The sequence below is a fragment of the Typha latifolia genome, chromosome 7, assembly GCF_019914945.1.
Source record: "Typha latifolia isolate L0001 chromosome 7, TyphaL0001v2, whole genome shotgun sequence".
Lineage (NCBI taxonomy): Eukaryota > Viridiplantae > Streptophyta > Magnoliopsida > Poales > Typhaceae > Typha > Typha latifolia.
In genome coordinates this window covers 14023849-14048556 of record NC_133092.1, presented here as the reverse complement: position 1 = coordinate 14048556, position 24708 = coordinate 14023849, and the positions used below count along the sequence as shown (strand labels likewise).

Genomic DNA, 24708 nt, shown 5'->3' with positions numbered 1-24708 from the left:
TAATCCAATAACTATTTCATAGGAGAAACAGAAACAGTGATGAATAATAAAGTTTATACTAGCAAGCAGCCAAGCATCATAGAGGAGGTTCCGGTCGACGGTCGACGGTCGGCAATGTTAACTGTTAAGCCGACTTCACTAAGGAGCGCCTGCGCCGCACACAAGGCAACGCTAAAGTTAAGAGCCGCTCGGATGCTTCACCCTTGATACCGCTTCGTATGCTCTTCTCTCTCTCCTCTCCTCTCCTCTCCTCCGTCCTCCAAAGAAACTCTCGTAACTCCACTTCCCTTCTTCTCTCCCCCCGAGGATATGGATTCCTTGTCTTCGTCTTCCTATGCCCACCTCCTCTCTCGTACCCGTATTCCCGAACCCTCATTCCAACGCCACGCCGTCGTCTTCCTATTTAAGAACCTCCGCTCCGATCCTTCTCAACTCGCCGTCGACTCCTCTCCCGGCCGCGATGCCCTTGCCCAATGCCTCCACTCCTCTTCCTTCTCCGTCGCCGACCAATCCGTCCGCGAGCTCCTCCGCCTCGTCCTCGACTCGCTCCTCACGTCCTCTTCCGCCCTCCTCGAGCTCCACGCCGCCCTCGACGGATGCGCGGACCGCCGCCTCGCCTCCCTCTTTGTCAAAGCCATCGGCTTTGTTTCCCGCTTCGCCTTCCGCTCCGATCCCTCCTGGGGCCTCCGCTTCGATCCCCTCGAGCTCCACCCCTTCGTCAAGGTCCGTCAAAACCCTATATCTACTATCAATAATGAAGAATTATTAACATTTATGACGGATTCAATTGTTTTTAGGTGCTTTCAAGCCCGGGGGAGGTGCAGGTGGAGTTGATTCGGCAAGTTGCTCTGTTCCTGGTGCAGAATAGGTCGGTGAGGATGGAGGCGGTCGTAGGGTTCTTGAGGCCGTTTCTGATGTTCTCCATTCTTCAGAAGCGTTCTCCCGGCTTTGTGAAAGATTTGGTGGCGTCGGTAGCGTCGGTGGCTTGCTCTTTCCCTAACGAGGCCACCTGCATTCTAAAGCTCCTCACGGACGGATTGAGGTACTTCCCTCGCAACAATGAAGAGGTAAAAATTGTTGCCTTTTGTGTGATCCTTTTCTTGAATCTTCAGAATCTAGGAAGTACTTGACTCGAATTCCTTATTTGTACAGGAGGTGGGATGCCTGCTTAGTTCTGCTGAATACCTGGTTGATGCATATGTGATCGTCCTGAAGCATATGGCTCACAATGGCATGGTACTTCTTCTTTGTCTACTAATCCTGTTTTTTCTTGTTTAACTTTTCGAGAGGTGTTATGTGTTATTATCCTGAAGAAAGACTCCTTGCTTCCTTAATATGAATTGCACATACTAGTTAGCTTCAAATTGATTTCTCTTATCCTATTTCTTTCTTATAAGCAACATACCTATAATGTAGCCATCACTATTACCAGATCACTTATCCTGACAACTAACTATGAAAGTTCATATTGATGATTAAAAAGGAATCGAATAATTTTTAACAGAAAGCTTCCTCCAGTCAATCATCCATTGACGTGATTTTGCATATAATATTGGAGTTTCTTCAACTTGAGATTTGTAACTTATTTGTTTGTTAAATTGTTATTTGCTATTTGGACTGACTAGCTAATGTAACTCTGTGTTCTTATTATCTGTCGTTGATATGATTTGCATGATTATCTTTGTTGTTTATTTTTAACTTACTTCTTTCAACAGTCAACAGCTAATGCTCAAGTATGCAGCATGGAACTACTGGAGACTCTCTTTTCCTTCTGCTCAGATCAACATAAACCTCTGGGAGTAATAGACGTTGTTCTTGAGTTGTCAAAGCGTCTATTGACAGCCCAGAAGGAGCTCGGCCTACATTATTTGTCTGACTTCGTCAATGCTTTTGTCTCTATTTCTGTTATTCTTAGCCAGGTGGAGTTTGAACATGAACATTTGTCGTGCCTGAAACTTCTAATTCTGTTAACAGAATGGAAATCTGAAAATGGTCCGTTTTCATTTGTATTCTATATTTCATCTAAATTTTCTCCTGCTCATTACCTAATTCATGTTACAAATTAGTAAGAACCTCATGAGTCACAGAACTTTATCAGAGAGACCAAAGAGGTTCACTGTTTATTTGTAATTTTTACTTGTAGTGCTACAGTATGTTCTTAATGTTATTGTTCTTTGGTTTGAAACTTATATGATTCAGGTTCCTAATTTAAGTTCATTTCATAAAGCAATAAGCCAATAACTGACTCATTTAGTCGAACTAAACTTTCCTTCTTCATTTCATATTTTTTTCTTTATGTTGCCTTACACTGAACAAGAGCTTAACTCTACCTTTTCTGCTGAAATACCATCATCAAATAGAATAGGCAAATAGTTAAGAGTGAGAATGTGCTATATAGTATGATTTGTGCTTTGTCTCCCTCTTATGGTGCCTTTTGCTTGGGTTGAGTCACTCCCTTTGTGGTGCATTTCTCTTGAATTGTTCTCATCCCATCTTGTCATAACTATTGTTGTTTCTTGTTCTATCTTTTCTAGCGAAAGAAATGATCTTCTCTGAATGTTTGTACTTTTGTTATCTAATATGAGACATTCAAAGCCATAAAGTAGTGATTGCCCTATGTTGTTTTTTAAAGTTTTCTCTTTTAATTTAATATATAGCAATGTATTGAAAAGCGGCCGTGGATTGTGGGCGGTTACCCCACTGCCTAGTGCCTAAGTGGAAGGCGGGCGCCAAGGCAGTGTAGTATTTTAGTATATAAAAATTAAAAATAATTATATATGATATATAATATCTTTTAATATAGCTAAAAATTAACACTAAGATTGCAAGTAGCTAAAAATTTAGAATTATGACTAATTTTTTTTCTCCTTTAACAAATATTGAGATTCTAAAAAATTAGAAAATTGAAAAATCCCCATACTACCCTTCAGTACTACTCTCAAATGTCAGCCTGTCATCCATTTGTAGCAGGGGCAAAATTGGATATGTAGGAAAAAAAACTTGAAAAGAGAAAAGCAGAGAGATCGAGAGAGATTTGCATCTCAGTGTCGTCGGACAGGGAGAGAAGGCTTGCCGCTGCCGCTCGTGCCGCCGCTACCGTTATTGCTCGTGCTGCCGCTGCCGTTGCCATTGTTGTGGCAAGGGCTTGTCGACACTGCTGCTCAAGAGAGGAGGATCGAGGGAGATGGATTTAGGGCAGAATAGAGGAATCGAGTGAGAGAGATGAAGAGATTGATCACAATTTTTTTTCTTAAGTTAGCTAGAACCTGACTCGCATCTACTGACTCGATCCGTGTCTATCGACCCGACCCACATCTACCAATAAGGCGGGCCGCCAGATGCCAAAGTGGCCCTTCCCGAGCGCCAATGCGGCCTGCCCGCCTTTGGCAGGCCACATTGGCGCTCGCCATTACAGCTTTTCAAAATAGTGATATATAGATATTATCATTTTGACTATCACACAACAAAAATGCTTCACTTTAACAATCCTACTTTAAGATTATTTATGGTTAATTACATCTTGCCCCCCTCAAGGCCTTAATTATCGTTCTATATCACTTTCACTCCTCTAAGAAAGAAGTGGACATAAATATACCCTCGAAACTATTTAAATGTACTACTAAGCCTCATTTGATAATATTTCATTAGAAATGCTGATAGAAATAATTTTAAAAATTTGATTAACTTAATAGATGGTCCTGTCTCCCATATTCTTCCATCTTCTTCTTTAGTGGTCTTTATGGCAATTTTTTTAAATAATAAAATCCATATGATCTTCACTTATTTCTTCAAAAAATCTACTTCTAACAAAAGGAGAGAGAAAATGAGGGCATTTTTGCCCATCTAATTAATTAGCCAATTTTTTTTTTATATTTTCTCTAACAGAATTTCTAATGGAGGGAGCTTAGTAATACAATTAGATGATTCAAAGGCTATATATGTCCCCTTTTTTTAGAGGGGTGAAAGTAATATGGAGTGATAGTTGAGGGGGTCAAAATATAATTATCCCTTTTATTTATAATAACATTTTCAATCTTTTCCTTTTCTATTGAACAATCAATCCGGATAATTCAAACAATTGCCGTTTGTATCTTTCAACCATGATTTAACTTTTTTATTTGTGTACTTTGGTGCTTAATTCTTACTCTAGGAAAACTACTTGAAAGTTGAAAGGTGTCCTTTTCTGCTTGATGTCTCTTTGGGTATTTGATAATTGCCTACGGAAAGTTGCAATTTAATGTTCTTCTTCCTATATCAGGATCTGAATGCTACTTCAGTGAGGAGCTTCTGTGTGTATTCCCTGTTATAATCCTCATGATATCTCCATCTAAATCTGTTAAAGCTGCGGCAGCTGATCTTCTTTCAAGAATTGATATTCTTCCTTTAGCTTTGCCAGTTACTTGTACAAGGGAACAAATATCCGATGCTCGTCTTCCATTTATAAGCACGCCTGCATCCATTATTCTTAAGCTCCTTCATTGCCTGTGGTTTGAGGTTGTCTCGTATCTTCTTTTGTAGTCAATTTTATGATGTACCTTTTTGAGATGTGACTGTTGATTCTTTCTCTGTTCCCTACAGCTGAAATATATTTCTAGTGATAATTCTCTTTCCTAATGCAGCACTTGCTTCTTGTCATTGCTAACAAATAAATTGTTTGTATATATTTTGCTTTTGAGAAGCTGGTAAGATAGTGGCAGAATTGAGGGAGTTTATGCTTGTGAACTATTTTGTTTCAATTCTCTCGATCTTTTGATTTTCCAATGCTGAAAGTTTTTCTCATCCAGAAAAAAAAAACTTTTGGATATAGTTTTACAAGCAGAAGAAAAAGTTTCTATACTTATTTTGAGAATTGTATTTAACATATGAGGAATTTGTAGTAACCAGGGAAGAGTAGTGATGCTTGACTAGATTGTAGAATTATGTTCGCATTTTTGGATATGGTTATTGTTTACTATAATTGACTGTCCGTCCCAACTGGTATATTATTTGTACTTATTTCCTCTGCACAATGTCAGTTCAATTCTTGTCAGGACTCTCTGTAACTGTATTTTTGTATGCCATTTCTACTTTCCATATGATTACATTATCTTTGTTGCTCCAGTAGATTGAGTATTTTGGGATTTTTAAGTTTCTTTCTGTTGAATTACTAATTATAAGAAGCTGCAGTCTACCAGATTATACATTCATTTGTGTAGTTTGATTGTCTTATTTGCTCTTGAGCTTTGGCACGTATCATTTTGTTTGTCAAAAGGTCCAAGGATTCTAGAGAACCTTGGTTATCCAGAATTTATTTATTGGTCACATTACTGCTGTAATTCTTGAATTACTTGGATGGGTGATGGGTACCTGGGATTAGGTTTGTGCACTTTTTGTTGAAAGTTAATATAAATTGCACACTCAAATTATCTGTTTTTTAATCTTATTTCAGCAGGAATCTTCTTTTACAAGTTCCTTTTTCATGGAGTTCTTCATTAGCAATAATGTCTCTGTGCCTGAAAGGAAGTGGAAGGAAGAAAAGAGGTGGGCATCTCAATTGAGGGTGTATTTATCCAACTTTGGAAGACAAAAATCTCCAGAAGGTATGCCATCCTGTTCGTCATTATGTACTTCCCCTTGCATATGATAACCTGACTAATGTTGCCATCTTTTATGCTACCCTTCTAAGTGGCAAGTAGTTGTTCATTTAGTATATTCTAAATAAGTTCATCACTTATTGTAGGAATATCTTTTCTGTTAAGCTCTGTAGCATCAATTTTACTTATGCACACGAGACTGGGGGCTTCTGCTATGGAATCTTTGGGTGCTCTTAGTGCAACAGACCCTAAACTGGGTATGCCTGTGTTCCTAATCATTCTTTTCTACAGTAAGATACTCTGCAACAAGGGAGGTAGTGGACCAGAAACACTGGTAAGTTGTCAATTTTGCATTTTCAAGTTGTATTTGACTGCAGTAATGTAAGAGTTGAAAGTAAAAAGAGAATCCAATTTCCTTCTATTCATTGAAGTCAGGGTTAGAGAAGGAAATATATTACAAAAGAAGAAATAGCATCCCCATGGTATGTAGATAGTAACTTTGGAAAATAAAGACTGAAAAAAACGGGAGGGGATCCATAAACCTCATACACTAGGCAGGGCATTGTTGTCAACATGCATAGTGTTGCCAACCTTTTGTACCAGTTAGATCAAATTTTATTTCAATGACTAACAGAACTCCCATTTGCCTAATCACCATCACTATAACTAACTCTACTACCTTTACTAATATGGTTTGACCAACAGTATATTTGCTTCCTGTTGTCACCATTCTTTCAGAACCATCATCATTGCCACATCCAGAACAAACAGTTAGAACTAATTTCCTACATATTATTTCTCTCAGAAGTCAGAGCGACCATAAATTTGGTGCTAGTGGCACTAAACTTTTATGATCATCATGCCACTGTAGTTGACCAACCCTTTTTTATTGGCTTACTGTCATGTCGAAGCCATTGTCATCACCGTTAGTAGTATTGTTGTCAGTTGGCACTGTGATTTTTGATGATGCTAATCCTGTAACCTCTGCCATCATTGCCACACCTACACCAATTTTTTTCTCTTACATATTCCACTGTCATTTTCCACTGACGCACCACCAATGGTAGTTCTAGCATACAATGGTGGCTCTTTGGTTATCATCCAGCTGGCACATTGCAACTGCATAATTTTCTTTACAACTTTTTAGTTTTTATTGTAGTTTCTTAGTTTTTCTTCTCTTTAATTTTATACTGAGATTGGGGGGAAGTCTCTAGTCCTCTAAGTGCATTCCGTTTACCACTATATCTTGTCACATCATTAATATAACTTTTCTGTTAATCTAAGATGGGAATGAATTTACCATCTTTAGTTTGATGAAGTTATTTCTAAACATTGGTTCTGTCTACTTGCAGCTCAGACTACTGGAAACACTTCCATCACTTGCTACAAATTCTATGATGGTTCCACTTATTATGCAAACAATTTTGCCAATGCTTCACAAAGAAGCAAAACCGTATGTGACTGTATCCCATTTACCACTTTGTTATATCTTGCTATATTTGTGCATTCAATTAACTGTATTGCTAATTTAATTTGACTTTTCTATGTCACAATTGAAACTTTTCATATAAATACAGCAGATAACATCTGGACTTTACATTTAAGGAAAGAAAATGCAGCGAGATTTTTGTCTATTTATATACTACCATTTGTTTGCACTCCTTGCTCAATATTTGCTTGCTTTGTGAGGTAACGTTTATGGGGTTATAAATAGGTAAACAAAGTAATATTTAATTGTGTATACTTTATTATTTTACTGTGTGGTGAATTCCGCTTACCTAAGGGTTTCCTCTAGTGGAAACAAGAGATACAAGACATGCTATCATCTCATGGCCGTTGTGTGATTTTGTGCTGCTTTAATACCTTGTGTATGTTCAGATTGGATTATGGTTAAGTTGATGTTCATATTGGATTATGGTTAAGTTGAATGAAATATGGCCAAAAAATAGACCTCATTGTCATCATCATCTTCAAAGCCTTTTTGCAAAATAGAGGTGCACATATTTGCAAATGCGATTAAGTCTCCAAGAAAGTACTTATCAGTTTTTATTAACTGCCTTTGAGATGTCAAGTTCTATATGTGTGCCTATAATGTCGGCTAACAGGATATCTTAGTTATCAATATAAGTGTAATATTTTTTTCAATATCCACATGTCTGCCTTCTGATCCAATGTTAAGAGTTTGAATGGATTTGTTGACATATCTTAAAGCAAGTCTGGTTCTTGAATCTTGAGGTCCACAATAAATTAATAAATAATGCAGGGAACTGTTGAATAAGATAAATAATTTCAATCCGTTGATTTGTGAACACAATACAGCAAGGAAACTCTTTCTTAATTTGTTGATTCTCATGCATAGATCAAAGGCATCAACTATTGAAGAAACAAAAAAGTTGGAAGATTGAGAAAAATCTCAAAATTTCAATAAGAAATTAAAGTGAACTGAACTCCACCTTTTGGTCACTGGCCTACATGACTATATATAACCTAACAGAAGACTTACTCATAAAACCTAATTTAACTCACACTGAACGCACTGGAATAAACAAAATTGAACTCCAAGTTTTACATAAATATATATAAGCACAAAAAAAAGAAAAGAAAAAGAAAAAAGAAAATTCCTAAAATGATAAAATTGCTGATTCGAGGCCTAATGAAGGAATTTGGCTGAAATCCTCCTTTGTCATAACTCATCACAACCTTTGGTTTGTGATGAGTCTTGATCAGAATAATGTTTTTCTTTGGAATACCGATCTTGTTCAATTTTGAAATCGTCACAACTTGCTTTCTTATTCAAAGTAAATTTTCTTTTCTTTCCAATGTATATATCTCCATAAGATTTGATTTATGATCATTATATTTTGAATAGATCGGCAGATTAGGTTTCAATCTTAGATCCTTTGGGTAGACCAGAATTGCCTTTTTTCCTCCATCAATATGCTTGCAGGCTTGAAGCTGATTTCACGATGCTTATGACATAATGTCCTGGTTTTTACAGATGCTATCATGCTTGTTAGTCATATTTGCCTTTTCTATTATTTTATCTGTGTAAGGTGAAGAAAGCACCAGAGTTACACTTTTTTCCAATTTGTACTTTCAGTGTGCTCTATGCTATTGCTGTCCGTTTGCTTTGTAAGATATGGGTTGTCACAGATCGGGCATTTGCAACTTTGCAAGTAAGAAAATTTGTTCCCTTTACCATGCTAGTAAATGCTAATATATGTTTATTTCTCTCTTTTGTTAGTCATATGTATAATTTGATTAGTGTGAGTGTCAGGAATATCATGAAACTATGCTAGATTTAAATTGCCCATGAAATGTGTGAAGTAGTGATCACAAGAGCAAAGCGGGAATCTTTTCCATATCATATTATGAATACCTATAATTGTTTAGGAAGAGTTGTGTCTAACACACTAACTATGAGATTTTATTGTTGGAAGCTTGCAGTTTTGTATTTCTGGATCAATCCCTGTCTATTTGTGTTTACAGTTAGAAAGTCCTTTTGACATTGGTCATGGGTCAACATAATCATTTGGGAGAACATTGTTGTAGAACTTCCCAAGGATGGTCTTGCCGATACCCTTGGTCATGATTCAACATAATCATTTGGGAGAACATTGTTGTAGAACTTCCCAAGGATGGTTGTGCCGATACCCCGTCGGCACGCCCCTATGTGCTTGTGACACACCTCTAATATATTTGTTTGAATCTTTATATATGTTTTTGACTTTTTGGTGTGAATATACGTATTAAAACCTACGTTAGTCTTTTTTCCTTAGATAATGTTCTAAATAACCTATTTTTATTAAAGATATTAGCAAAAGTCAAGTGGAAACATGATTTAACACATGATATGATTGAATACATTACTTAATTGACAATGGTTCAATTATTAAAATCAAATCTAGCTGAACGTAGTTAATTTAACACGTTTCTATATCAATTTTACCCAATGTGAATGAATTTGACATTAATTTTGGATTTTTTCAAAATTTTAAAAAATGAGGGAAATTTAATCATGCCAAAAATTAAGCTAAAAGTTATAAAATTTGGATTCAAATCAACTCATATGGAGTTAATCTAATATGTTCATATACTAATTTTGACTAAATTTGACATTAATTTTGGCTTTTTTTGAAATTTATTGGAAATTTTGCGGGAAATGAAAATTTCCCTTTGGTACCTACATTTTAAATAGATCTAGCACTAAAACGCTAGGTCTATGTAGAAAGACCATTGCAAATAAAAGATCTAGCAAAATTAAGTTTAGATTTATTATTGTAGATCTCAAATTTGTTTTTAAAATGTAAAACAAAAAAAATTGTGCTAACCGGCAGGGGACACAAGGCAGTGTCGATGCGGCACACACTTGTGTTTACCGAACACGGCTTGGCAAACCTCAGCATAGGACTACGCCGTTGGTACAACCTGTGCCAAGTGCCGATACTTTATTTGTACAACAAGTGCTGGTTGGCACAGAGAGTGTTGAATGATAAGGCTGTCCTTGGATTTTCCCTTCCCTGAACAGCAAGTAGATTTAGTGAAGGTGACCGGTTCATTTTGGAGAGTTTTACAACTAACAGTTGCGTCACAGGAAAGCTGAATCTTTTCTCATTATCCTCAAAGGTTTCTAAGTGTGCATGCTATATTGCACTCACAATCAAAGCAGAACAATACCTGGCTATCATTGATCAATAAGAATGCCCTTTGCTTGCGTTTTCTGCTGTTAGTATTTTCCTCTTCTGGAAGAAGGCTTAAATTTGCCAGAAAAGTGAATCTTTCTTGCTAATTGATATTGCTTTATTGCAACTCAGGGAATTTTGGACCCCAAAACATTTCCTGAGCTCATCTCTGGGAGAGAAATTTCAATTAGTATTGCTGCTTCAGTACGTGATGTTTGTAAGCACAACCCTGATAGGGGTGTTGACCTTATACTCTCTGTTTCTGTAAGTATATTGGAACACTTTTTTTTTCTTCTCCTCTGCTTTATCAAATGATGCTCAATCTTAATTTTCTGTTGACAGTCATGTATTGAAAGCCGGGATTCTGTGGTCCAAGCTCTTGGTCTTGAGAGCCTCGCCCATCTCTGTGAGGAAGATGTAGTAGGTATGCCATGCCTGCATTTAGATTAAAATGTGTCAACTCTTGTGAGGTTTTGTGTTTTATCTTAAATATAGCATCATCAGATAAGCTTATATATATATATATAATGACTGGTTTATGAGCTTGATCATTTTTAGTTAAAACTATTGGACATAACTGGCAATTTTATCATGTTTACATTATTTTGATTGTTTGTTACTAGGATCTGGGCTTTGTGGATGCAGGATATTCTTGGAAGAAAAGATATTACCGTGGGAAGCATATAATATATGGTTCTACTATAGAATATTGGAAGTTCATTTACAATGATAGAAAATTATGGCTGATTTAGTGGTTGACTTGTCTAGTGTGAGATTGTACTCAGTGATGTAAGCATTAAAACATGCATACTTATAGATGGAAGTACTATCTTTTTTGTAAAACGGTCAGTGCCCAGGTCTGATAGGGTTTATGGCACTTAGCTGATGGCAGATGACATTGTGGGTGCCTCGAGCCTAAAGGGCTTCTGAAGTTTTAAGTCCTCTATATAACATCATATTCTCTGAAAGTGTTTATCGCTAACTGCATGGGTAAATAATAAATAACCAAGTAGAAGATGACTAAAATATATCAACAATATCAGCTTGGAGTAAAATAAGACAAGTATAAAGAGTACTGTGAGCCAGAAAAGTTAGCAGCTGAGAAAGCTTACCTGATAAAGAAAGTATATAATGACAAACACGTAAGGGAAGCAAAACCTGCTTATAAAGACAATACCAATAAACCCAGTAGTTTGCCATGTTGACAACACCCTGTAATCCAAGACATTGAACTGATAGCTGATATTTTATTTAATGTAACACCTGCCTTGACCTAAAATAGCATTCAAGACGGCCAAAGTACATACCATAGTAGCGGAGATTTAAAACTGCCTTGCAATCATCATGACTTTTTCCAGAACAGTGGTTACATGATTGCATCAAAGATTGGCATTATCGTTGACATCGAGGAAATTTGCCTGTGGAAGTGGTGATGCATAATAACAATATTCATGGCTGAAAATGTCATATGGGAACACTATCTAGATTTGTCAATTTTTCAAATGACGTCATCAAGTGGTTTGTCCGGGCATCATTGAGCATTGATCAATAGGAAGAGATCTGACATTGAAGGCTGGATGAACTAATGGAGATTTAATGATTGATTCTAGACTTGATGAAGGCTTTACATCAATGGTTGGAGACTCCCGCCTAAGCCAAAGATCTTTCCCACCTAGGGAGATTCATGTAGACTTCAATATATAATTCGATTTGAATTAGTATTTGAGTAAACCTGGTGTGGGTTATCCAGATAGACTAGGTCTAGACATTCGACAAACCATTAGGTTAGAAATATATGTCAAGTGAGTAAGTGGCTACAAGGAATAGGGTTTCAATTCAAATTTCGCTATGAGCCTACTACCATGGTAACTAACTCTTTGAATTTCTAGTTGGCGGGAGTCCTGATTCAATTGGATTTTTAGTTCTTTCCTGGCTCCTTTCTCAAATCATGTAGGAATTTATACTTAATGCCAGGAAATTATTTTGTTACCATTCCGCTGAAAACATATTTATATTGCTATTGTTACTTTATGATATTACAGTCCCTGCAAGTTTCCAAGTCTTATGTCATTTGATCTTCTTCGCAGATTTTTACACAGCTTGGAACATTATTTTGAAGCATTTGCTTGATTATTCTGTAGAACCTACTGTTGCATATGGGTAAGAATTACTATGGTAATATATGTGATTGTCAAAGTTGGCCTCTCCTCTTTAGTGTTTCTCTGTTGCCTAGTAGCAGAGTCATAGAACATACTTGTTGTAACTATTCAAAAAGTTTACTTCACTAATTTAAGCTTCTGAAAGGCAGATTTATTTACAAACTTATCTAAGCAATTATCTTTCTCTTTAAATAATTAAATCTTGTCCAAGTGGCAACCTTAATCAATGTGAACCGATTTTAGATCATGGCCGACTGCTAATCTTGGGACAGATGCCGAGAATCATGAAGCCTCTTTTTCTTCTTAAGATTGCCATATAAAAAACTATATATAGATATACTAACACAACAAATATGCATACTCTGTCATGATAAAGCCATAAAAGAGTACTTGGGCAATCATAACCTTCAATATATCTAGACAAAATTCATAAACGGACAAGCATAAAATAAAAAACTATACAAGATAACTTGGATAAAAGCCCTCAAGTGGAGGTTGCACTGGCTAATGCCATGTCTCAAGAATCCAATCCTATGTGCTCTTCTCCTCCCAAAATTTTTTAAATAACATTTTCATATCCGAGACAACTTTAGCCCAGTGAGTGGTCTCACTCTATGTAGTCATTAGTATAATGACTTTAATTTATAACATTGAAATGCAGTCATATATCATAATAATTAATTTCACAACATATAGGCAAGTTTCTTTAATTAATAAAATATTAGAAGATAAACAACTTTGTGGACTAAATGGTTAGCAGAAAGTTTCTCTCTTTGCTGAAACTGTGTTTCATATGTGATTCAATCGTGTCCTTTTTGAGTTTGTTTTTGGTTCTTGATATATTTCCAAATTATTATATAAGTTGACTTAGATTGGAATTGTTTTCTTGACATTCCTTAAGCAAATTCTAGCTACCTACAAAACTAGAAATTATGACTTGTTTCACTTTGTTTGCTATTCACTTGGTTTTCCTTGGAAACTTCGTTATTGTGACCTATTTTTTCCATTATTTTTTATTTGATAATCAAGAACTGATATTTATCTTCAGATTTTCTTGTCCTTATGTTTTACTATTATATATGTGTCTTGTCCAAATTGTTGGAGACTTTTTGACTTCATCTAGGGTAGTTTGGTTTTCAGAGGAAATTTATCTCGTTTAGTTGCCACTCAGATATTTGAAGTTGATTTGGGTGAGAAATGAAAATCATGCTTTATACTTGGAATCCTGATTTCTTGCATGAATTATTCAAGTGGTAAATATGCATATGGTTATGAACTTGGGCTTCTAGTTCACTTTTCATGATGCCTTTTTTTTATAAGGCTTTAATATTTGACTTCAAGTATGAGATGCCGTTTAATATTGACATAGTTGATAAGATGTTTTAAGTTTTAATATTTATCAACCCAAGCTTGTGTGTCATTATTGCAATTCTTTTTTTCATGAATAAAATTTAATATTCTGAATGGATAATCATGGCTATCTTGTACTTATGGAGTTAGTCATTTACTTGATCAACTTTGATTGCTGTTGGCTCTCCATTATTGTGCAGATTGTGCACTCTATTAAGATGGGGAACCCTGGATGCTGAGGCTTATTATGAAGCTTCAAAGAACATCATAGAAGTTTTGTGGGGTATTGCAACCTCTAAGAAACATAATTCTGAATATTTGTGGTCAAAAGCACGAGCTGCTGCTTTCAACTCATTGTCCCACTATAAGGTCATGCTGATGCCACTTCATTGTTTTCTTTTACAACATAAATTGTAGCAAGAGAAAACTTTCCTGTTGTACATTTTTAAGCATTTCCATACTTTTACAGGTTATGCTTGTTCAGGAATGTATTCCTGATTTTAAGAGAAGAAATTTTGAGGTTTTTATTTATGAAGATAATCCAGAAGTACTAATAGCCATGGAGGATCTTGAAGTTGAGATTATCAAATTTGAGCACATGTTGTTATCATTATCGTTGATTATAACTTGTATGTCCTCATACTTAAGGAAGATCCATAACTTTGTTTGGCATATTGATGCAGAAATCGGCGTAGAGTGATTAAAGAGAAACAGATCATGGTGCACAAAATTGAGAAGTTGTTCTATGTTTTTCCGCAGGTTATGTTTCCTACAGGTATTTGGCACCTTGCTGATAGAACTGAAACTGAAATTCGGCTTCTTGAAGTAAAGTTTTCATATGTTGCCATGCCATTGAACTATTGAAGGTCTGTAGTTGAAAAGTTATGCTAGCAGTATACACATGTTTTTTGTGAGTCAGTTGCAGTTTTCATCAATGACTTACATTCCATTGATTGCTGTTAGTAAAACATTTTTGATGTTATTGCAATCATTGGATTATCCTTGGTAACATCACCAAAAGAAGTTGTTTATTTTTTCTCATATTTTCATATGTTCTAGATAAACTGATTCTTACTATTTAAAATGTTTTCCTAGTTTGAAACATTTATTCATGAAGAGCTATCCATGAATATCTTTTTCCCATCTCCTTTTCAGAACAAAAGAATAACTAATCAATACCAATGGAATTATAATTTTTTAATTGAATATAATGTTCGAAATATCAGGGAAGTCAAATTATGTGGAGCTTCCTGGTGCAGCACTTGTATCCCTCAATTTCACCCCAAAAGATTTAATTGGTGAAGGAATGTCAAAGGCAAGAATCAATTGACTACCTTGTAGATGATACTTCTACAGTAGAGCACACTGCTAATTTACAAATTTTCAATCATTTGTTCTCTTCCAATATAGTTTCTCTTTTACAGGATTTGCCTAGAGTACATGCTGCATATGAAAAAGCCCTAGTAGAGATAGCTGAATCTTTGCACACATCGAGAAATATAGTGCTTGCACTTCTTGCTCTGCAATCATGGAAGTGTTTCATTGATCGTTGGATGAAAGCAGTAGTTATGTTGGCTGAGGCAAAAGGTCCTTCTAATGTGTTGGATGAAAGCTCAAAGGCAGCCAACAATATCTTTAAGGTCCATACTGACAACCTTTTCCCCATCATTTCCTGCTTGTTCCTTTTGTTAGCTTGACAAATTCTACATATTAGGCTGTAAAATTTGCTCTTCTTGTGAGCTGAAATAACTGTTGGCAGTTGGCATGGTGAGAATTTAAATATGGATTTGAAGGACTAGGGTATAAGTATAATGAATTAAGTAATTAACGACCTGTCACCAATAGACCATGGTGTGTATAGTTCAGCATGTACTTGATTGCAATTAGGTAAAATAAGTTGAAAATTTAATAGATATGAAGGTCGGTTATCTAGCTAAGACACTTCTACTTATGCACATATAGTTTCTTGCATACGCATTCTGGTTAATACTTGATCAATGATTTGATTTGGTGTTTTTATGACTTACAGTTTTTGTTTGAATCAATAAAACAAATGCAATCACTAGCTTATTGCATGCTCTGGTTTTGACACGTTTGAGAAAGCTGGATTGACTTGAATGAAAGATTAATAGTTCCAAATTATAAACTAATTATGTGAATTAGTTTTCATATATCATATCCAGAATTAGCCAATCTCCAATAATGAAGTAAAGATTCTCATTCTCCAATACTAGTACATAATTTGCTGGTGAAATTTTAAGGAGAAGCTAAATGACTTGTGTACCTCTTTGTCATACCCGATTTTTGTATCTTTTTCTGAAGTTTATTTTCCTCCAGTGCATGCATCTATCTGATTTTTATGCCATAAGGGCATCATTCTCATGTATTTTCCAATTTGGTCTTTGTAGATAATGGGTAAAATTGCAGCAGAATCTATTCCTCGTGTTGCTGTAAACATTGCCCTTGCTATTGGTGCACTTTGTTTGGTAAGATCTGTGATTCTTCTATTCATATGTGATGTAGAGACCAGAAAACAATGAAGAAAATTTCAGCTCAATTATTTGGAGGCTTCATTGAATAGGACTTATTTTTCTCAGATGTAGGGTGAAATGGATCTCATTGAAAGATCAAGAGAAGAAGAGGAAATAAAGAAGTTATATGATAGATCTAATCAGCTAGTTGGGAATCACAAAGTAACAAACTTTTGTTTAGAGAAGCAAATTTGAAACGGGAAGGATAATTTGAGAATAAATCAAGGGTGAATATTGAAGAATTGAAAATAGAAAAAGAGAGTGAAGGAGACCAAAGAGATATCAGTTTTATCCTGTACTTCGGAAATCAGAACTAAATGTACATTTAAGATGTTCCAAAGCTTACTTTAATTGCCCTGCCCTCCTTTTGCACCTTACTTTAATTGCCCTGCCTTCCTTTTGCTGTTGATTGAAGAAAAGAGATGCCATTTTTTCATGGTATTGCACTGATGTCTCTTTTCTTCTATTGTAAAAAAAAATTGAATCTTATCTTAAAAAAAACCTGTTAACTATTTACCTACTAAATACTAAGTAGACCTTTGTGCTACTTTTCTTCCCATGTTAATTCTAGCACTTATCTATATAACTCTACTTTTATCAGGTTGTTCCTCCGTCAGCACATTTAGTAATTTCTGCGGCATCAGACTTTCTGTTGAAATGGTTGTTTGAGTACGAGCATGAACACAAACAATGGTCGGCCGCGATTTCTTTGGGATTAGTATCTAATAGTTTTCATGCTACAGATAAAAGGCAAAAGTTTGAAGTCATAAGTGCAATTCTTAAGGTACATTATCGTTCTCTTTTTCCTGTAAACTATAAAGTCAGTTATTTTACATGGGTGCATCACTGGAAGATTGTTCCTTAGGGTGACAAAGTGGTCAAGGCAGTAAGGAATCCTTTTAAAGCATCCTTCATCCCTCTTTCTCTCTTCATTGAAAGTTACATCCTACAGAGAGAACCTTTGATGGTGCACAAAAGGTGCAATTGGTCTACTCATAAGCTGAACTACTAGAAATGTTGGATCAAGATAATAGAGAACTGAATGCTTTACTTTAATAATTAAATTCTGGACTAAATGAAACCTTTCCTCTTGTTTCTCATGTGCAATTCCCTTAGCTGCATGAGTATGAACTGCTACACATGAGGTGGATAACTCTTCCTATCACAGAACCTTTAAAGATTTAATAGAGAGAGACTCTCTTCTGATTTTCCTACGGTTATAAGTTTAGCAATATTCCTGAAGTGTCGAGTCATGAAACAACTAGTCTTCTATAGATAAGGCCGTGTCCATGCATTAGGCCCCTAGCAATGTAGATTGTCGGGAGGATACAGTGCACTCTTTTCCCTTAGTAGGCTGTTTCTATTACTTGAAAAGCCGACCTTCAGTCTAATTGATCGAAGTTCATTCCGTTCCTTATTCATGAACTTTAAACATAAAAGTGATTGGTTTTCATGTATTTGATTCTATTGTAATACTTCTAAGACAGTTCATTCCCTTATTCATCAGTTCTTGCAATTCAATTCAAATGTATGGAACTGGTTCATGTAGTTGATTCTAATATTCTATTAACTTTTTCATAGTATGTAACCAGTAAACTGCTTCAATGGAGAAAACTTGTGCAACATGTGTTGAAGTCTAACTTTCATGAACTTGTTCAAGATGTTATTCCATGCAAGAAACTGTGATATGTATCTTTAGCTTTTGACTCTGCAAATGGGTGGAAGTTCCTATATCTGTTACTATATTGTCATGTTTCTGCTCTTTTTCATTGACTCATTTATGATGTCAGGTATCCTATAGCAGTGAAAGCCATCTCGTCAGAGGCGCCTGTGGAGTCGGACTAGGTTATGCTTGTCAAAACCTTCTTACCAGGGTGGAAATTGCAGATGAACCAAATGGAGAAGGAACTATCAGATTTGATGAAACCACATTAGTTAAAAATATTGTTGGCACTTTGTCAGCAATGATATCCCAACTATGTCCTCCTGCATCTGATTCTTTCAGAATCCTTAATGATATCTTTCCACCGGACAGAAATGGGGTAAGCACTTCAAAAGAGACACTTGAAAACTTTGATAACCTGGAAGAAGATGTTTGGGGTGTTGCAGGACTTGTCCTTGGTTTGGGAAATTCTGTTGTTGCTCTATATAGGATTGGAGCTTATGATGCTGTCATTAATATAAAGAACATTTTGAAGTCATGGATACCAGACATTCACAACTCCACATGGTTTAATGAAACAATTAATATACCACTATATATTGGCTCTTGCCTTGTTCTCCCCACTGTTACAGCTTTTTGCCAGAGAGTTGAACTAATTGATGATGAGTTGGATATTCTCTTTGCTCGCTATATTTCTCTAGTTTCTGAACTTCTGAATTTGAAGAAATCTACAACTCTACATCAGAATCTTTTGATGGCATCCAGTATTGGTGCTGGATCATTCCTTTCTTGCATAATGAATGGTGGGATACACTCTTTGAGATTTGATGATGTGAAGCACCTTCTGGACTCTCTTAGGCATATTTATACTCACTCTTATCCTCCTTCTGTCCACTTGGGTGCGATGTTTGGAGTCGTCAACGCCCTTGGTGCAGGTGCTGGAGATCTCACTCACATGTCCCCGCAACCCATCACCTTGAAGACTAATTATGAGCAGGTCTCTTTTTCTTTAGCTCTGCACATACACACACACAGAGATTATATATATAGCTAGACCTGAAACTTTACATTAAATCTGTGTAAAAAGATCTCATACTTTTGTAGCTATTGAATATGCATTAGTATCCAAGAACACTTATACCAAGTTGTATAAGTCTCTCTCTCTCTGCACCTTGGTATATGTTCTCTACAATCTGGATGTGCAACCAATGGCTAAGAAGTTGTTGAATCTACAAATATTTGAGATAAAATTAGTATATAAACTCATGTATATATATATATATAATACTTTTCTTTTCTGACTAAGCTTTCATTTTTATAAGCAGGAGCCATCTTTTATCAGGGGACCCATACTTACAAGTCCTACTTGTGAGACCATTTCTGTGTCAATGATTCAAGAAATGTTTCTGGTTGCGAAGGACTCTAAGGATCAGCAAATACAAAGCTTTGCTGCATGGGCGATTTCAATTCTTAGAAATCAGTGGTTGCCAAAGGAACCTGGTAACGTGAATGTTTTGCAAAGCAGTTCTGTTGGTTTTGAGTCATCTTCTCAAAATATTGCTGAAGAAAGCTTAGTTTGGAAGCTCAGCTTGTGGTTAAGAGATACTGATTTTAATAAGGTTTGCTTCTAATCTATCATCATTTTTATCTGCATTGTTCTGAACAATTTACCGACTGTGCTTGAAGAGAATATATGCTAATACACTATCATTTTGCATGCACCATACTCTTAGGTGATTCTGAAGATAATGAGTCCACATTAGTATTTTGCAGGTTTTGCCACGCGCCTCACAACATTGTTGCATTTTGCATGTTTTATCCTTTTGTCTTTTCATTAGATGGAGTCTTTGACTATGAGACACAGATAATTCAATGTGATAGTTATGTTCATATATATTTATATTTGGTGTTGAACCCTGATGCGACTCTAGGATTACAGGAAATTCATCTGTCTCTCCTTAGATTACCCTCACATTGATAGTAGTTCCATCATAGAAATCCTTGGTGACATGAATATATTTACTATGCACTCCTTTCTTCTATAAGAGCCACAGTATTAAATGGACTGCGGTCAATTAGGAAGGGTCATATAGTGTTGATATATGAGGAAGGGATTTTAGTGTCTATCTCGTTACTCTTACTTAAAATGTGTTGTGTATCTATTGCATCAGCTCATTACATCCTTTAGTTAATTCTTTTTTATCAATAATCTTTCAGGATCATCTTTCCAGTTCTCTTTCAAAAGTACCTAATTATTTTCTGATTTACAGAGAAGTGATTTGCCACATGCAAGCACAGTTGCAACTGCTTTAAGATGTCTGTCAAAGGCTCCTAGACTGCCATCTATGGATTGGGGTGTTATCATCAGACGCTGCATGAGATATGAAGCACAATTTTCTGTTGAGCCAACAATCGAACTAATTCCAAAGTCGCTTCGAGAAGAAAGTTTATATTTTTCACTAACTCATGCAAGTCATATCAGTCCCCTTTTGCATCTTTTGGATGATCTAACTGACTTATCCAGATTCAGGACACTCAAGCTACATTTGCAATCTACATTGCTCCAACATCTGTCATACCTATTGAAACTATTCTCTGGTTCAAGATTGGAGAAGTTATATGAAGATTTGATTGAATACTTCAGTTCGTTAGCCTCATCAGACTTGATTTACAAACTGGAACAAAGAAGCATATTGAGAATGTCATTTTGGAGAGGTCTTCACCAGTCCCTCATAGAGGCATCTAAAGAATCTGAGGATTCTTCAAAATTGGAGAAGTGCATGGAGTGTTTGTTACGTTTACTGCCTATTTTTGTTGGTGATAGTGGACAAGCTGAACTAGAGTGGTCAGATGCTATCAAATGCTTGTCGGTGGCTCGTCACAATTGGCTAATGGATGTGCTTCAGGTATATAGAGTTTTTATTAGTTGTTGATTCTACATGCTTATTGAGAATTTGAGACTTCGATATGTTCTGCTGTGGTCTTGAAATTCCTTTTTGACAGAGAGAATTGCTTATATTTTTCATGCAGGTTTCTGCTGCACATTTATTTCATGGTGGAAACAGTTCTGCTGAAGCTGGAAAGCTGATGGTAGTCAAAGCTAGGCTAGTTAGGATTGGTTGCATATCAGCTTCAGAGCTGGAGAAGCTAAAGACCTGTATACTGAATGCAAGAACAGAAGGTTGATTCTATTTCTTAGTTCAGTTGTGTATGTGTTAGTTATTATTTAGATCTTCACATTATATCCTACTTGTTAGCTGTCGTCGTGTTTCCTTGGGGAAAATACTAGGCTATCATAAATATGCTTCCCTTAGAAATTTAACTTCCTGACAAACATGAAAGAACATGCAAAAGAGCATATAAACTAGGTGTCAAAGTCACGAGGCTATTGCCAATATGGGGTCTGTAAGGGAACGAATGTGAGCAAAGTTACCCCTACTGCTGGGCGATTGTCTCTGTGGATTGATCCTGTGACAAACATGGTTCATGGTGGCAAACTTTACTGTCAGACTAAGTTGCACCCTCAACAGAACAGAGGTATGTGAATAAATATTAGGGATCTGTTGGTGCTTGAGGAAATGAAAGAGGTCAAAAGAATAAAGAAAATTACGCACCATGATAGAGTTTCTTCTCTGTTGTTGTACTTGAGACCATCAATATAAGAAAATGTATTATTTACTTGTTTAGTAGATATTTAGTTGGTTAAACTCTGAATAGATCCTCTTCCATGTAGTGTACATGCAACAACTAAGTCATTATAACTTCTTGTCAAGATAATTCATCCATAGAATCAGCTGTCTTAATAAGAGAATTACTTAATGCCGCCCTAAGCATGTATAAAATGGCGAGGTCTTCTTGAATGGAGGTGGCCTAGCAATGTTGTGGATGGATAAAGTGCCCATGAAGTACTACTTATAAAATAATTTAGACTCTGGTAATGTTGCATAGGAGGTGATTATTGTTGATAATAATGTGGAGACAGACTATCTCCTGGTATAATTCATGAAACTCACATCATCTAGTCATAATTCTCCACTTTTTCTCTTAAATATTTTTCATTAAACTACAAAAAAGGAAGATATTATATCGTCCACCCTAGTCTACGTTTTTCCACTTCATAAGATATGATTCATCTCTTTAAGTTGTATTTATGGAAGTGAGCAGCTGATAAATCATAAGCAACTCCAGGAATCTGGTGGAATGTTCTTGTTGAAGTTGCTGCAGCAGTATCCACTGCAGAGGGCAGTATAAAAAGACAGTGGCTTCTTGATGCATTAGAGATCAGTTGCGTAGCGGAGTACCCTTCAACGGTCAGTAGAACATTCCATGCTTAAGATATACAAATCTTTAGTACATTGAATTAATATTGATTCTCTCAGCATATCTCATAACAGTCAACATACACTACCTGCTTTTGAATTTATATGTTCATCGTTTTATATTTTGAATGAACTACTGCTCAGTTTCGTCGTCATTAGATAAGTATATGCATGCAGGCTTGATTTCCATATGAAGAACGACACAAATTTTGTCTATAGAAGCTAGGTATATGATAGAATATGGATACATAAGTAAATAATTTTCTAAATTCTTAGCCCCATATTTCGGAATAGTGGTATATGCATTACTACTTACCAGGGTAAGTGGAAGCATGCCTTCTCAACATATCACAGGAAGTACATTGCCTATTTAGCTGTAGCTGTGAAATGATTAATTCATGTACTAAAGACTTGCAGCAAGATCCTGTTCCATACGTGATGGTTTGTGAGATGGGCTTCACAGCTTCTATAAGCTTGTGGTCTTTACATCCATCATGTTTTGTCTTTTGGGACTCCTCTTCTCAGTTTCCACTCTCAGTTTTAAAATATTCATTTATGTTCTGAAACCTCTGCTGTTCCACTATCTGCAGTGTGAAGAATCTTAGAGAATTATATCATTATAACATGCACTGGTCCCAGTATATTAGATACGGTTCCAAATGGTAGAAACTAGCTGATATGTTTAATTGTTAATAAAATGTCAGGAATCTGTTGCATGCGGCATGTAATAAATTTTGTAGTCTCAATGTGAATACATGTGGATCCTATCTTCATCTGTCTTTGTACCTTGTTTGGCTTTTCATTCTTCTTTCTGGGAAAAGTGTGCTATGCCCAGTTATATTTTTAAGGTCTAATTTACGAAGGAGGGGCATTTTTGGCTTCTCATTCTTAACTAGAACAAGAGCATGATGATGCACTCTAATCTTAACTAAACTTTTTTCCTTCAGGCATTGCGTTTTGTTGGCTTGCTATCTGGTGGCTGCTGTATATATATGCCGCTTCTGGTCATAGATCCGACCACCGTTTTGAGTCACTTGCCTGTCACGCTTCCTTCCCTTCTCTCAGACAGCATGTGGAGCACTGTCATGAATTCTCTGGCTGACAAGCTCTGGTTGTCCACCAATCGTATCTGTACGTGGGCCAAAAATTTGAAGTATGGAGATGGCTTTGTGAGCCAAGACCACATTCATGGAAGTGAAGCGGACATGTCTCTTCTCTTGGCACGTATAATGCATCAGGCATGCATCTCTTTGAAGGATTTCTTGTCATTTGAGAAACAGCTAAGACTTGCTAATTTTGCGGTACCGTGAAATCAAAAGCTTACCGCTTGTATGTTTCACATGAATTGTCTGGCAAAAACAGTTGTCCATAAGTTAAAATTATTTTTGTGCTGTAAATATATTTAGGTTCAAGAAAATGCAATCCTTTTATGTTCTTAACCCTGTGATGCACGATCGTGCAAATTCTGTACATTAATAGTTTTAGCTATATATATATATATATATATATATATATATATATATATATATATATATATATTATGACTGGAGTTATTTAGGTAATCCTGCCAAATCTACATGTAATCTTTCCTCGATCATTAACTTTGGAACATCAAGGAAATGCAAGCAGAAAAAGATTTGGTGGTGCCAATCATAATAACGTAGTCAAGCTTCATTTGATTAAACAGTTGATATTTTGGATATGGACTGAAAACAAGTTATCAGGTACACATGGTTCATGGTTAAGTTGGATGTTGGGTTATCTTAACTCGAATTAACTTTGGGGTCTCAGACATAGATCTTGCTTTTCGGCTGAATCTGTTCTCATCTCTTTACAGGTAATGCTCCTGAGATTTCTTACTTTTTAAGTACTAAACCCCCAAGTGCTTTGTAGCCTTAGCCTGGTTTGATTGGCTCTAGTATATATGCATTGAACTTTTTCATATTTCTAATGCATATGTAAACAAATAGAAGGGTAGGTATATGTCAGGATTGTCCAGTGTATAGCTGATGATACTGCTCCGCTACAATGCACGAGATTCTAGTATTCTCACCCTCACCCTGCCCTTCTTAAAGTTTTATTTATTTATTTTTTAATTTCTTTCTCCTCTTTTTATTAAAATTGGAGCTGCCAATCTCACAGGGGAAGGGTAGACGTACTCAACTCCTCGTTACAAAAGTTGCTTATGCTAATCAAAATGGGCTCTGTCCTATTATATTCTCTCTATATATATAATATTCGGAATGGGTGAAGGGGCTTCATAACATTCGTTGACGGTATTAACCACAAGGCTACTTAACTTTAGGCCTCAAGCTAAGAAAAGGAGAACATCTCTTTCTGTTGCTATTGTAGCTTCTTCCTTTACGGGTGGAGTACAGTGTAATAAAGGAAATTTAACCCGTTACCATGAGGCACTTCGTTCCTTATTTAA

General features: G+C 36.0%; 1 protein-coding gene across 2 annotated transcripts; it reads left to right on the top strand.

Moving 5' to 3' along the window:
• Window positions 1-34: 34 nt before the first annotated feature.
• LOC140792592 (protein RST1) lies at window positions 35-23716 on the top strand. Of its 2 annotated transcripts, none has more exons than XM_073143672.1 (25): window positions 35-723; window positions 798-1067; window positions 1153-1236; window positions 1716-1992; window positions 4259-4494; window positions 5432-5579; window positions 5720-5907; window positions 6926-7026; window positions 8674-8749; window positions 10388-10519; window positions 10598-10679; window positions 12343-12415; window positions 13965-14133; window positions 14234-14364; window positions 14448-14539; window positions 14991-15079; window positions 15189-15404; window positions 16173-16250; window positions 16897-17079; window positions 18086-18955; window positions 19284-19577; window positions 20229-20864; window positions 20989-21139; window positions 22147-22268; window positions 23225-23716. In XM_073143672.1, exons 1-25 carry the CDS (start codon window positions 310-312, stop codon window positions 23585-23587), a joined length of 5475 nt encoding a protein of 1824 aa, XP_072999773.1. In that variant the 5' UTR covers window positions 35-309; the 3' UTR covers window positions 23588-23716. The 2 variants fall into 2 exon arrangements, with proteins under 2 accessions (XP_072999773.1, XP_072999772.1); XM_073143671.1 differs by having other exon boundaries at window positions 5429-5579.
• The last annotated feature ends 992 nt before the right edge of the window (window positions 23717-24708 follow it).

Excerpts from the sequence above, each read along its gene's own strand:
- LOC140792592 (XM_073143671.1), top strand. The coding sequence starts at position 310 with ATGGATTCCTTGTCTTCGTCTTCCTATGCCCACCTCCTCTCTCGTACC. Across the intron at positions 14,540-14,990 it reads GCAGGTTATGTTTCCTACAG|GGAAGTCAAATTATGTGGAG; the intron begins GTATTTGGCACC and ends TCGAAATATCAG. Across the intron at positions 18,956-19,283 it reads TGAAGACTAATTATGAGCAG|GAGCCATCTTTTATCAGGGG; the intron begins GTCTCTTTTTCT and ends TTTTATAAGCAG.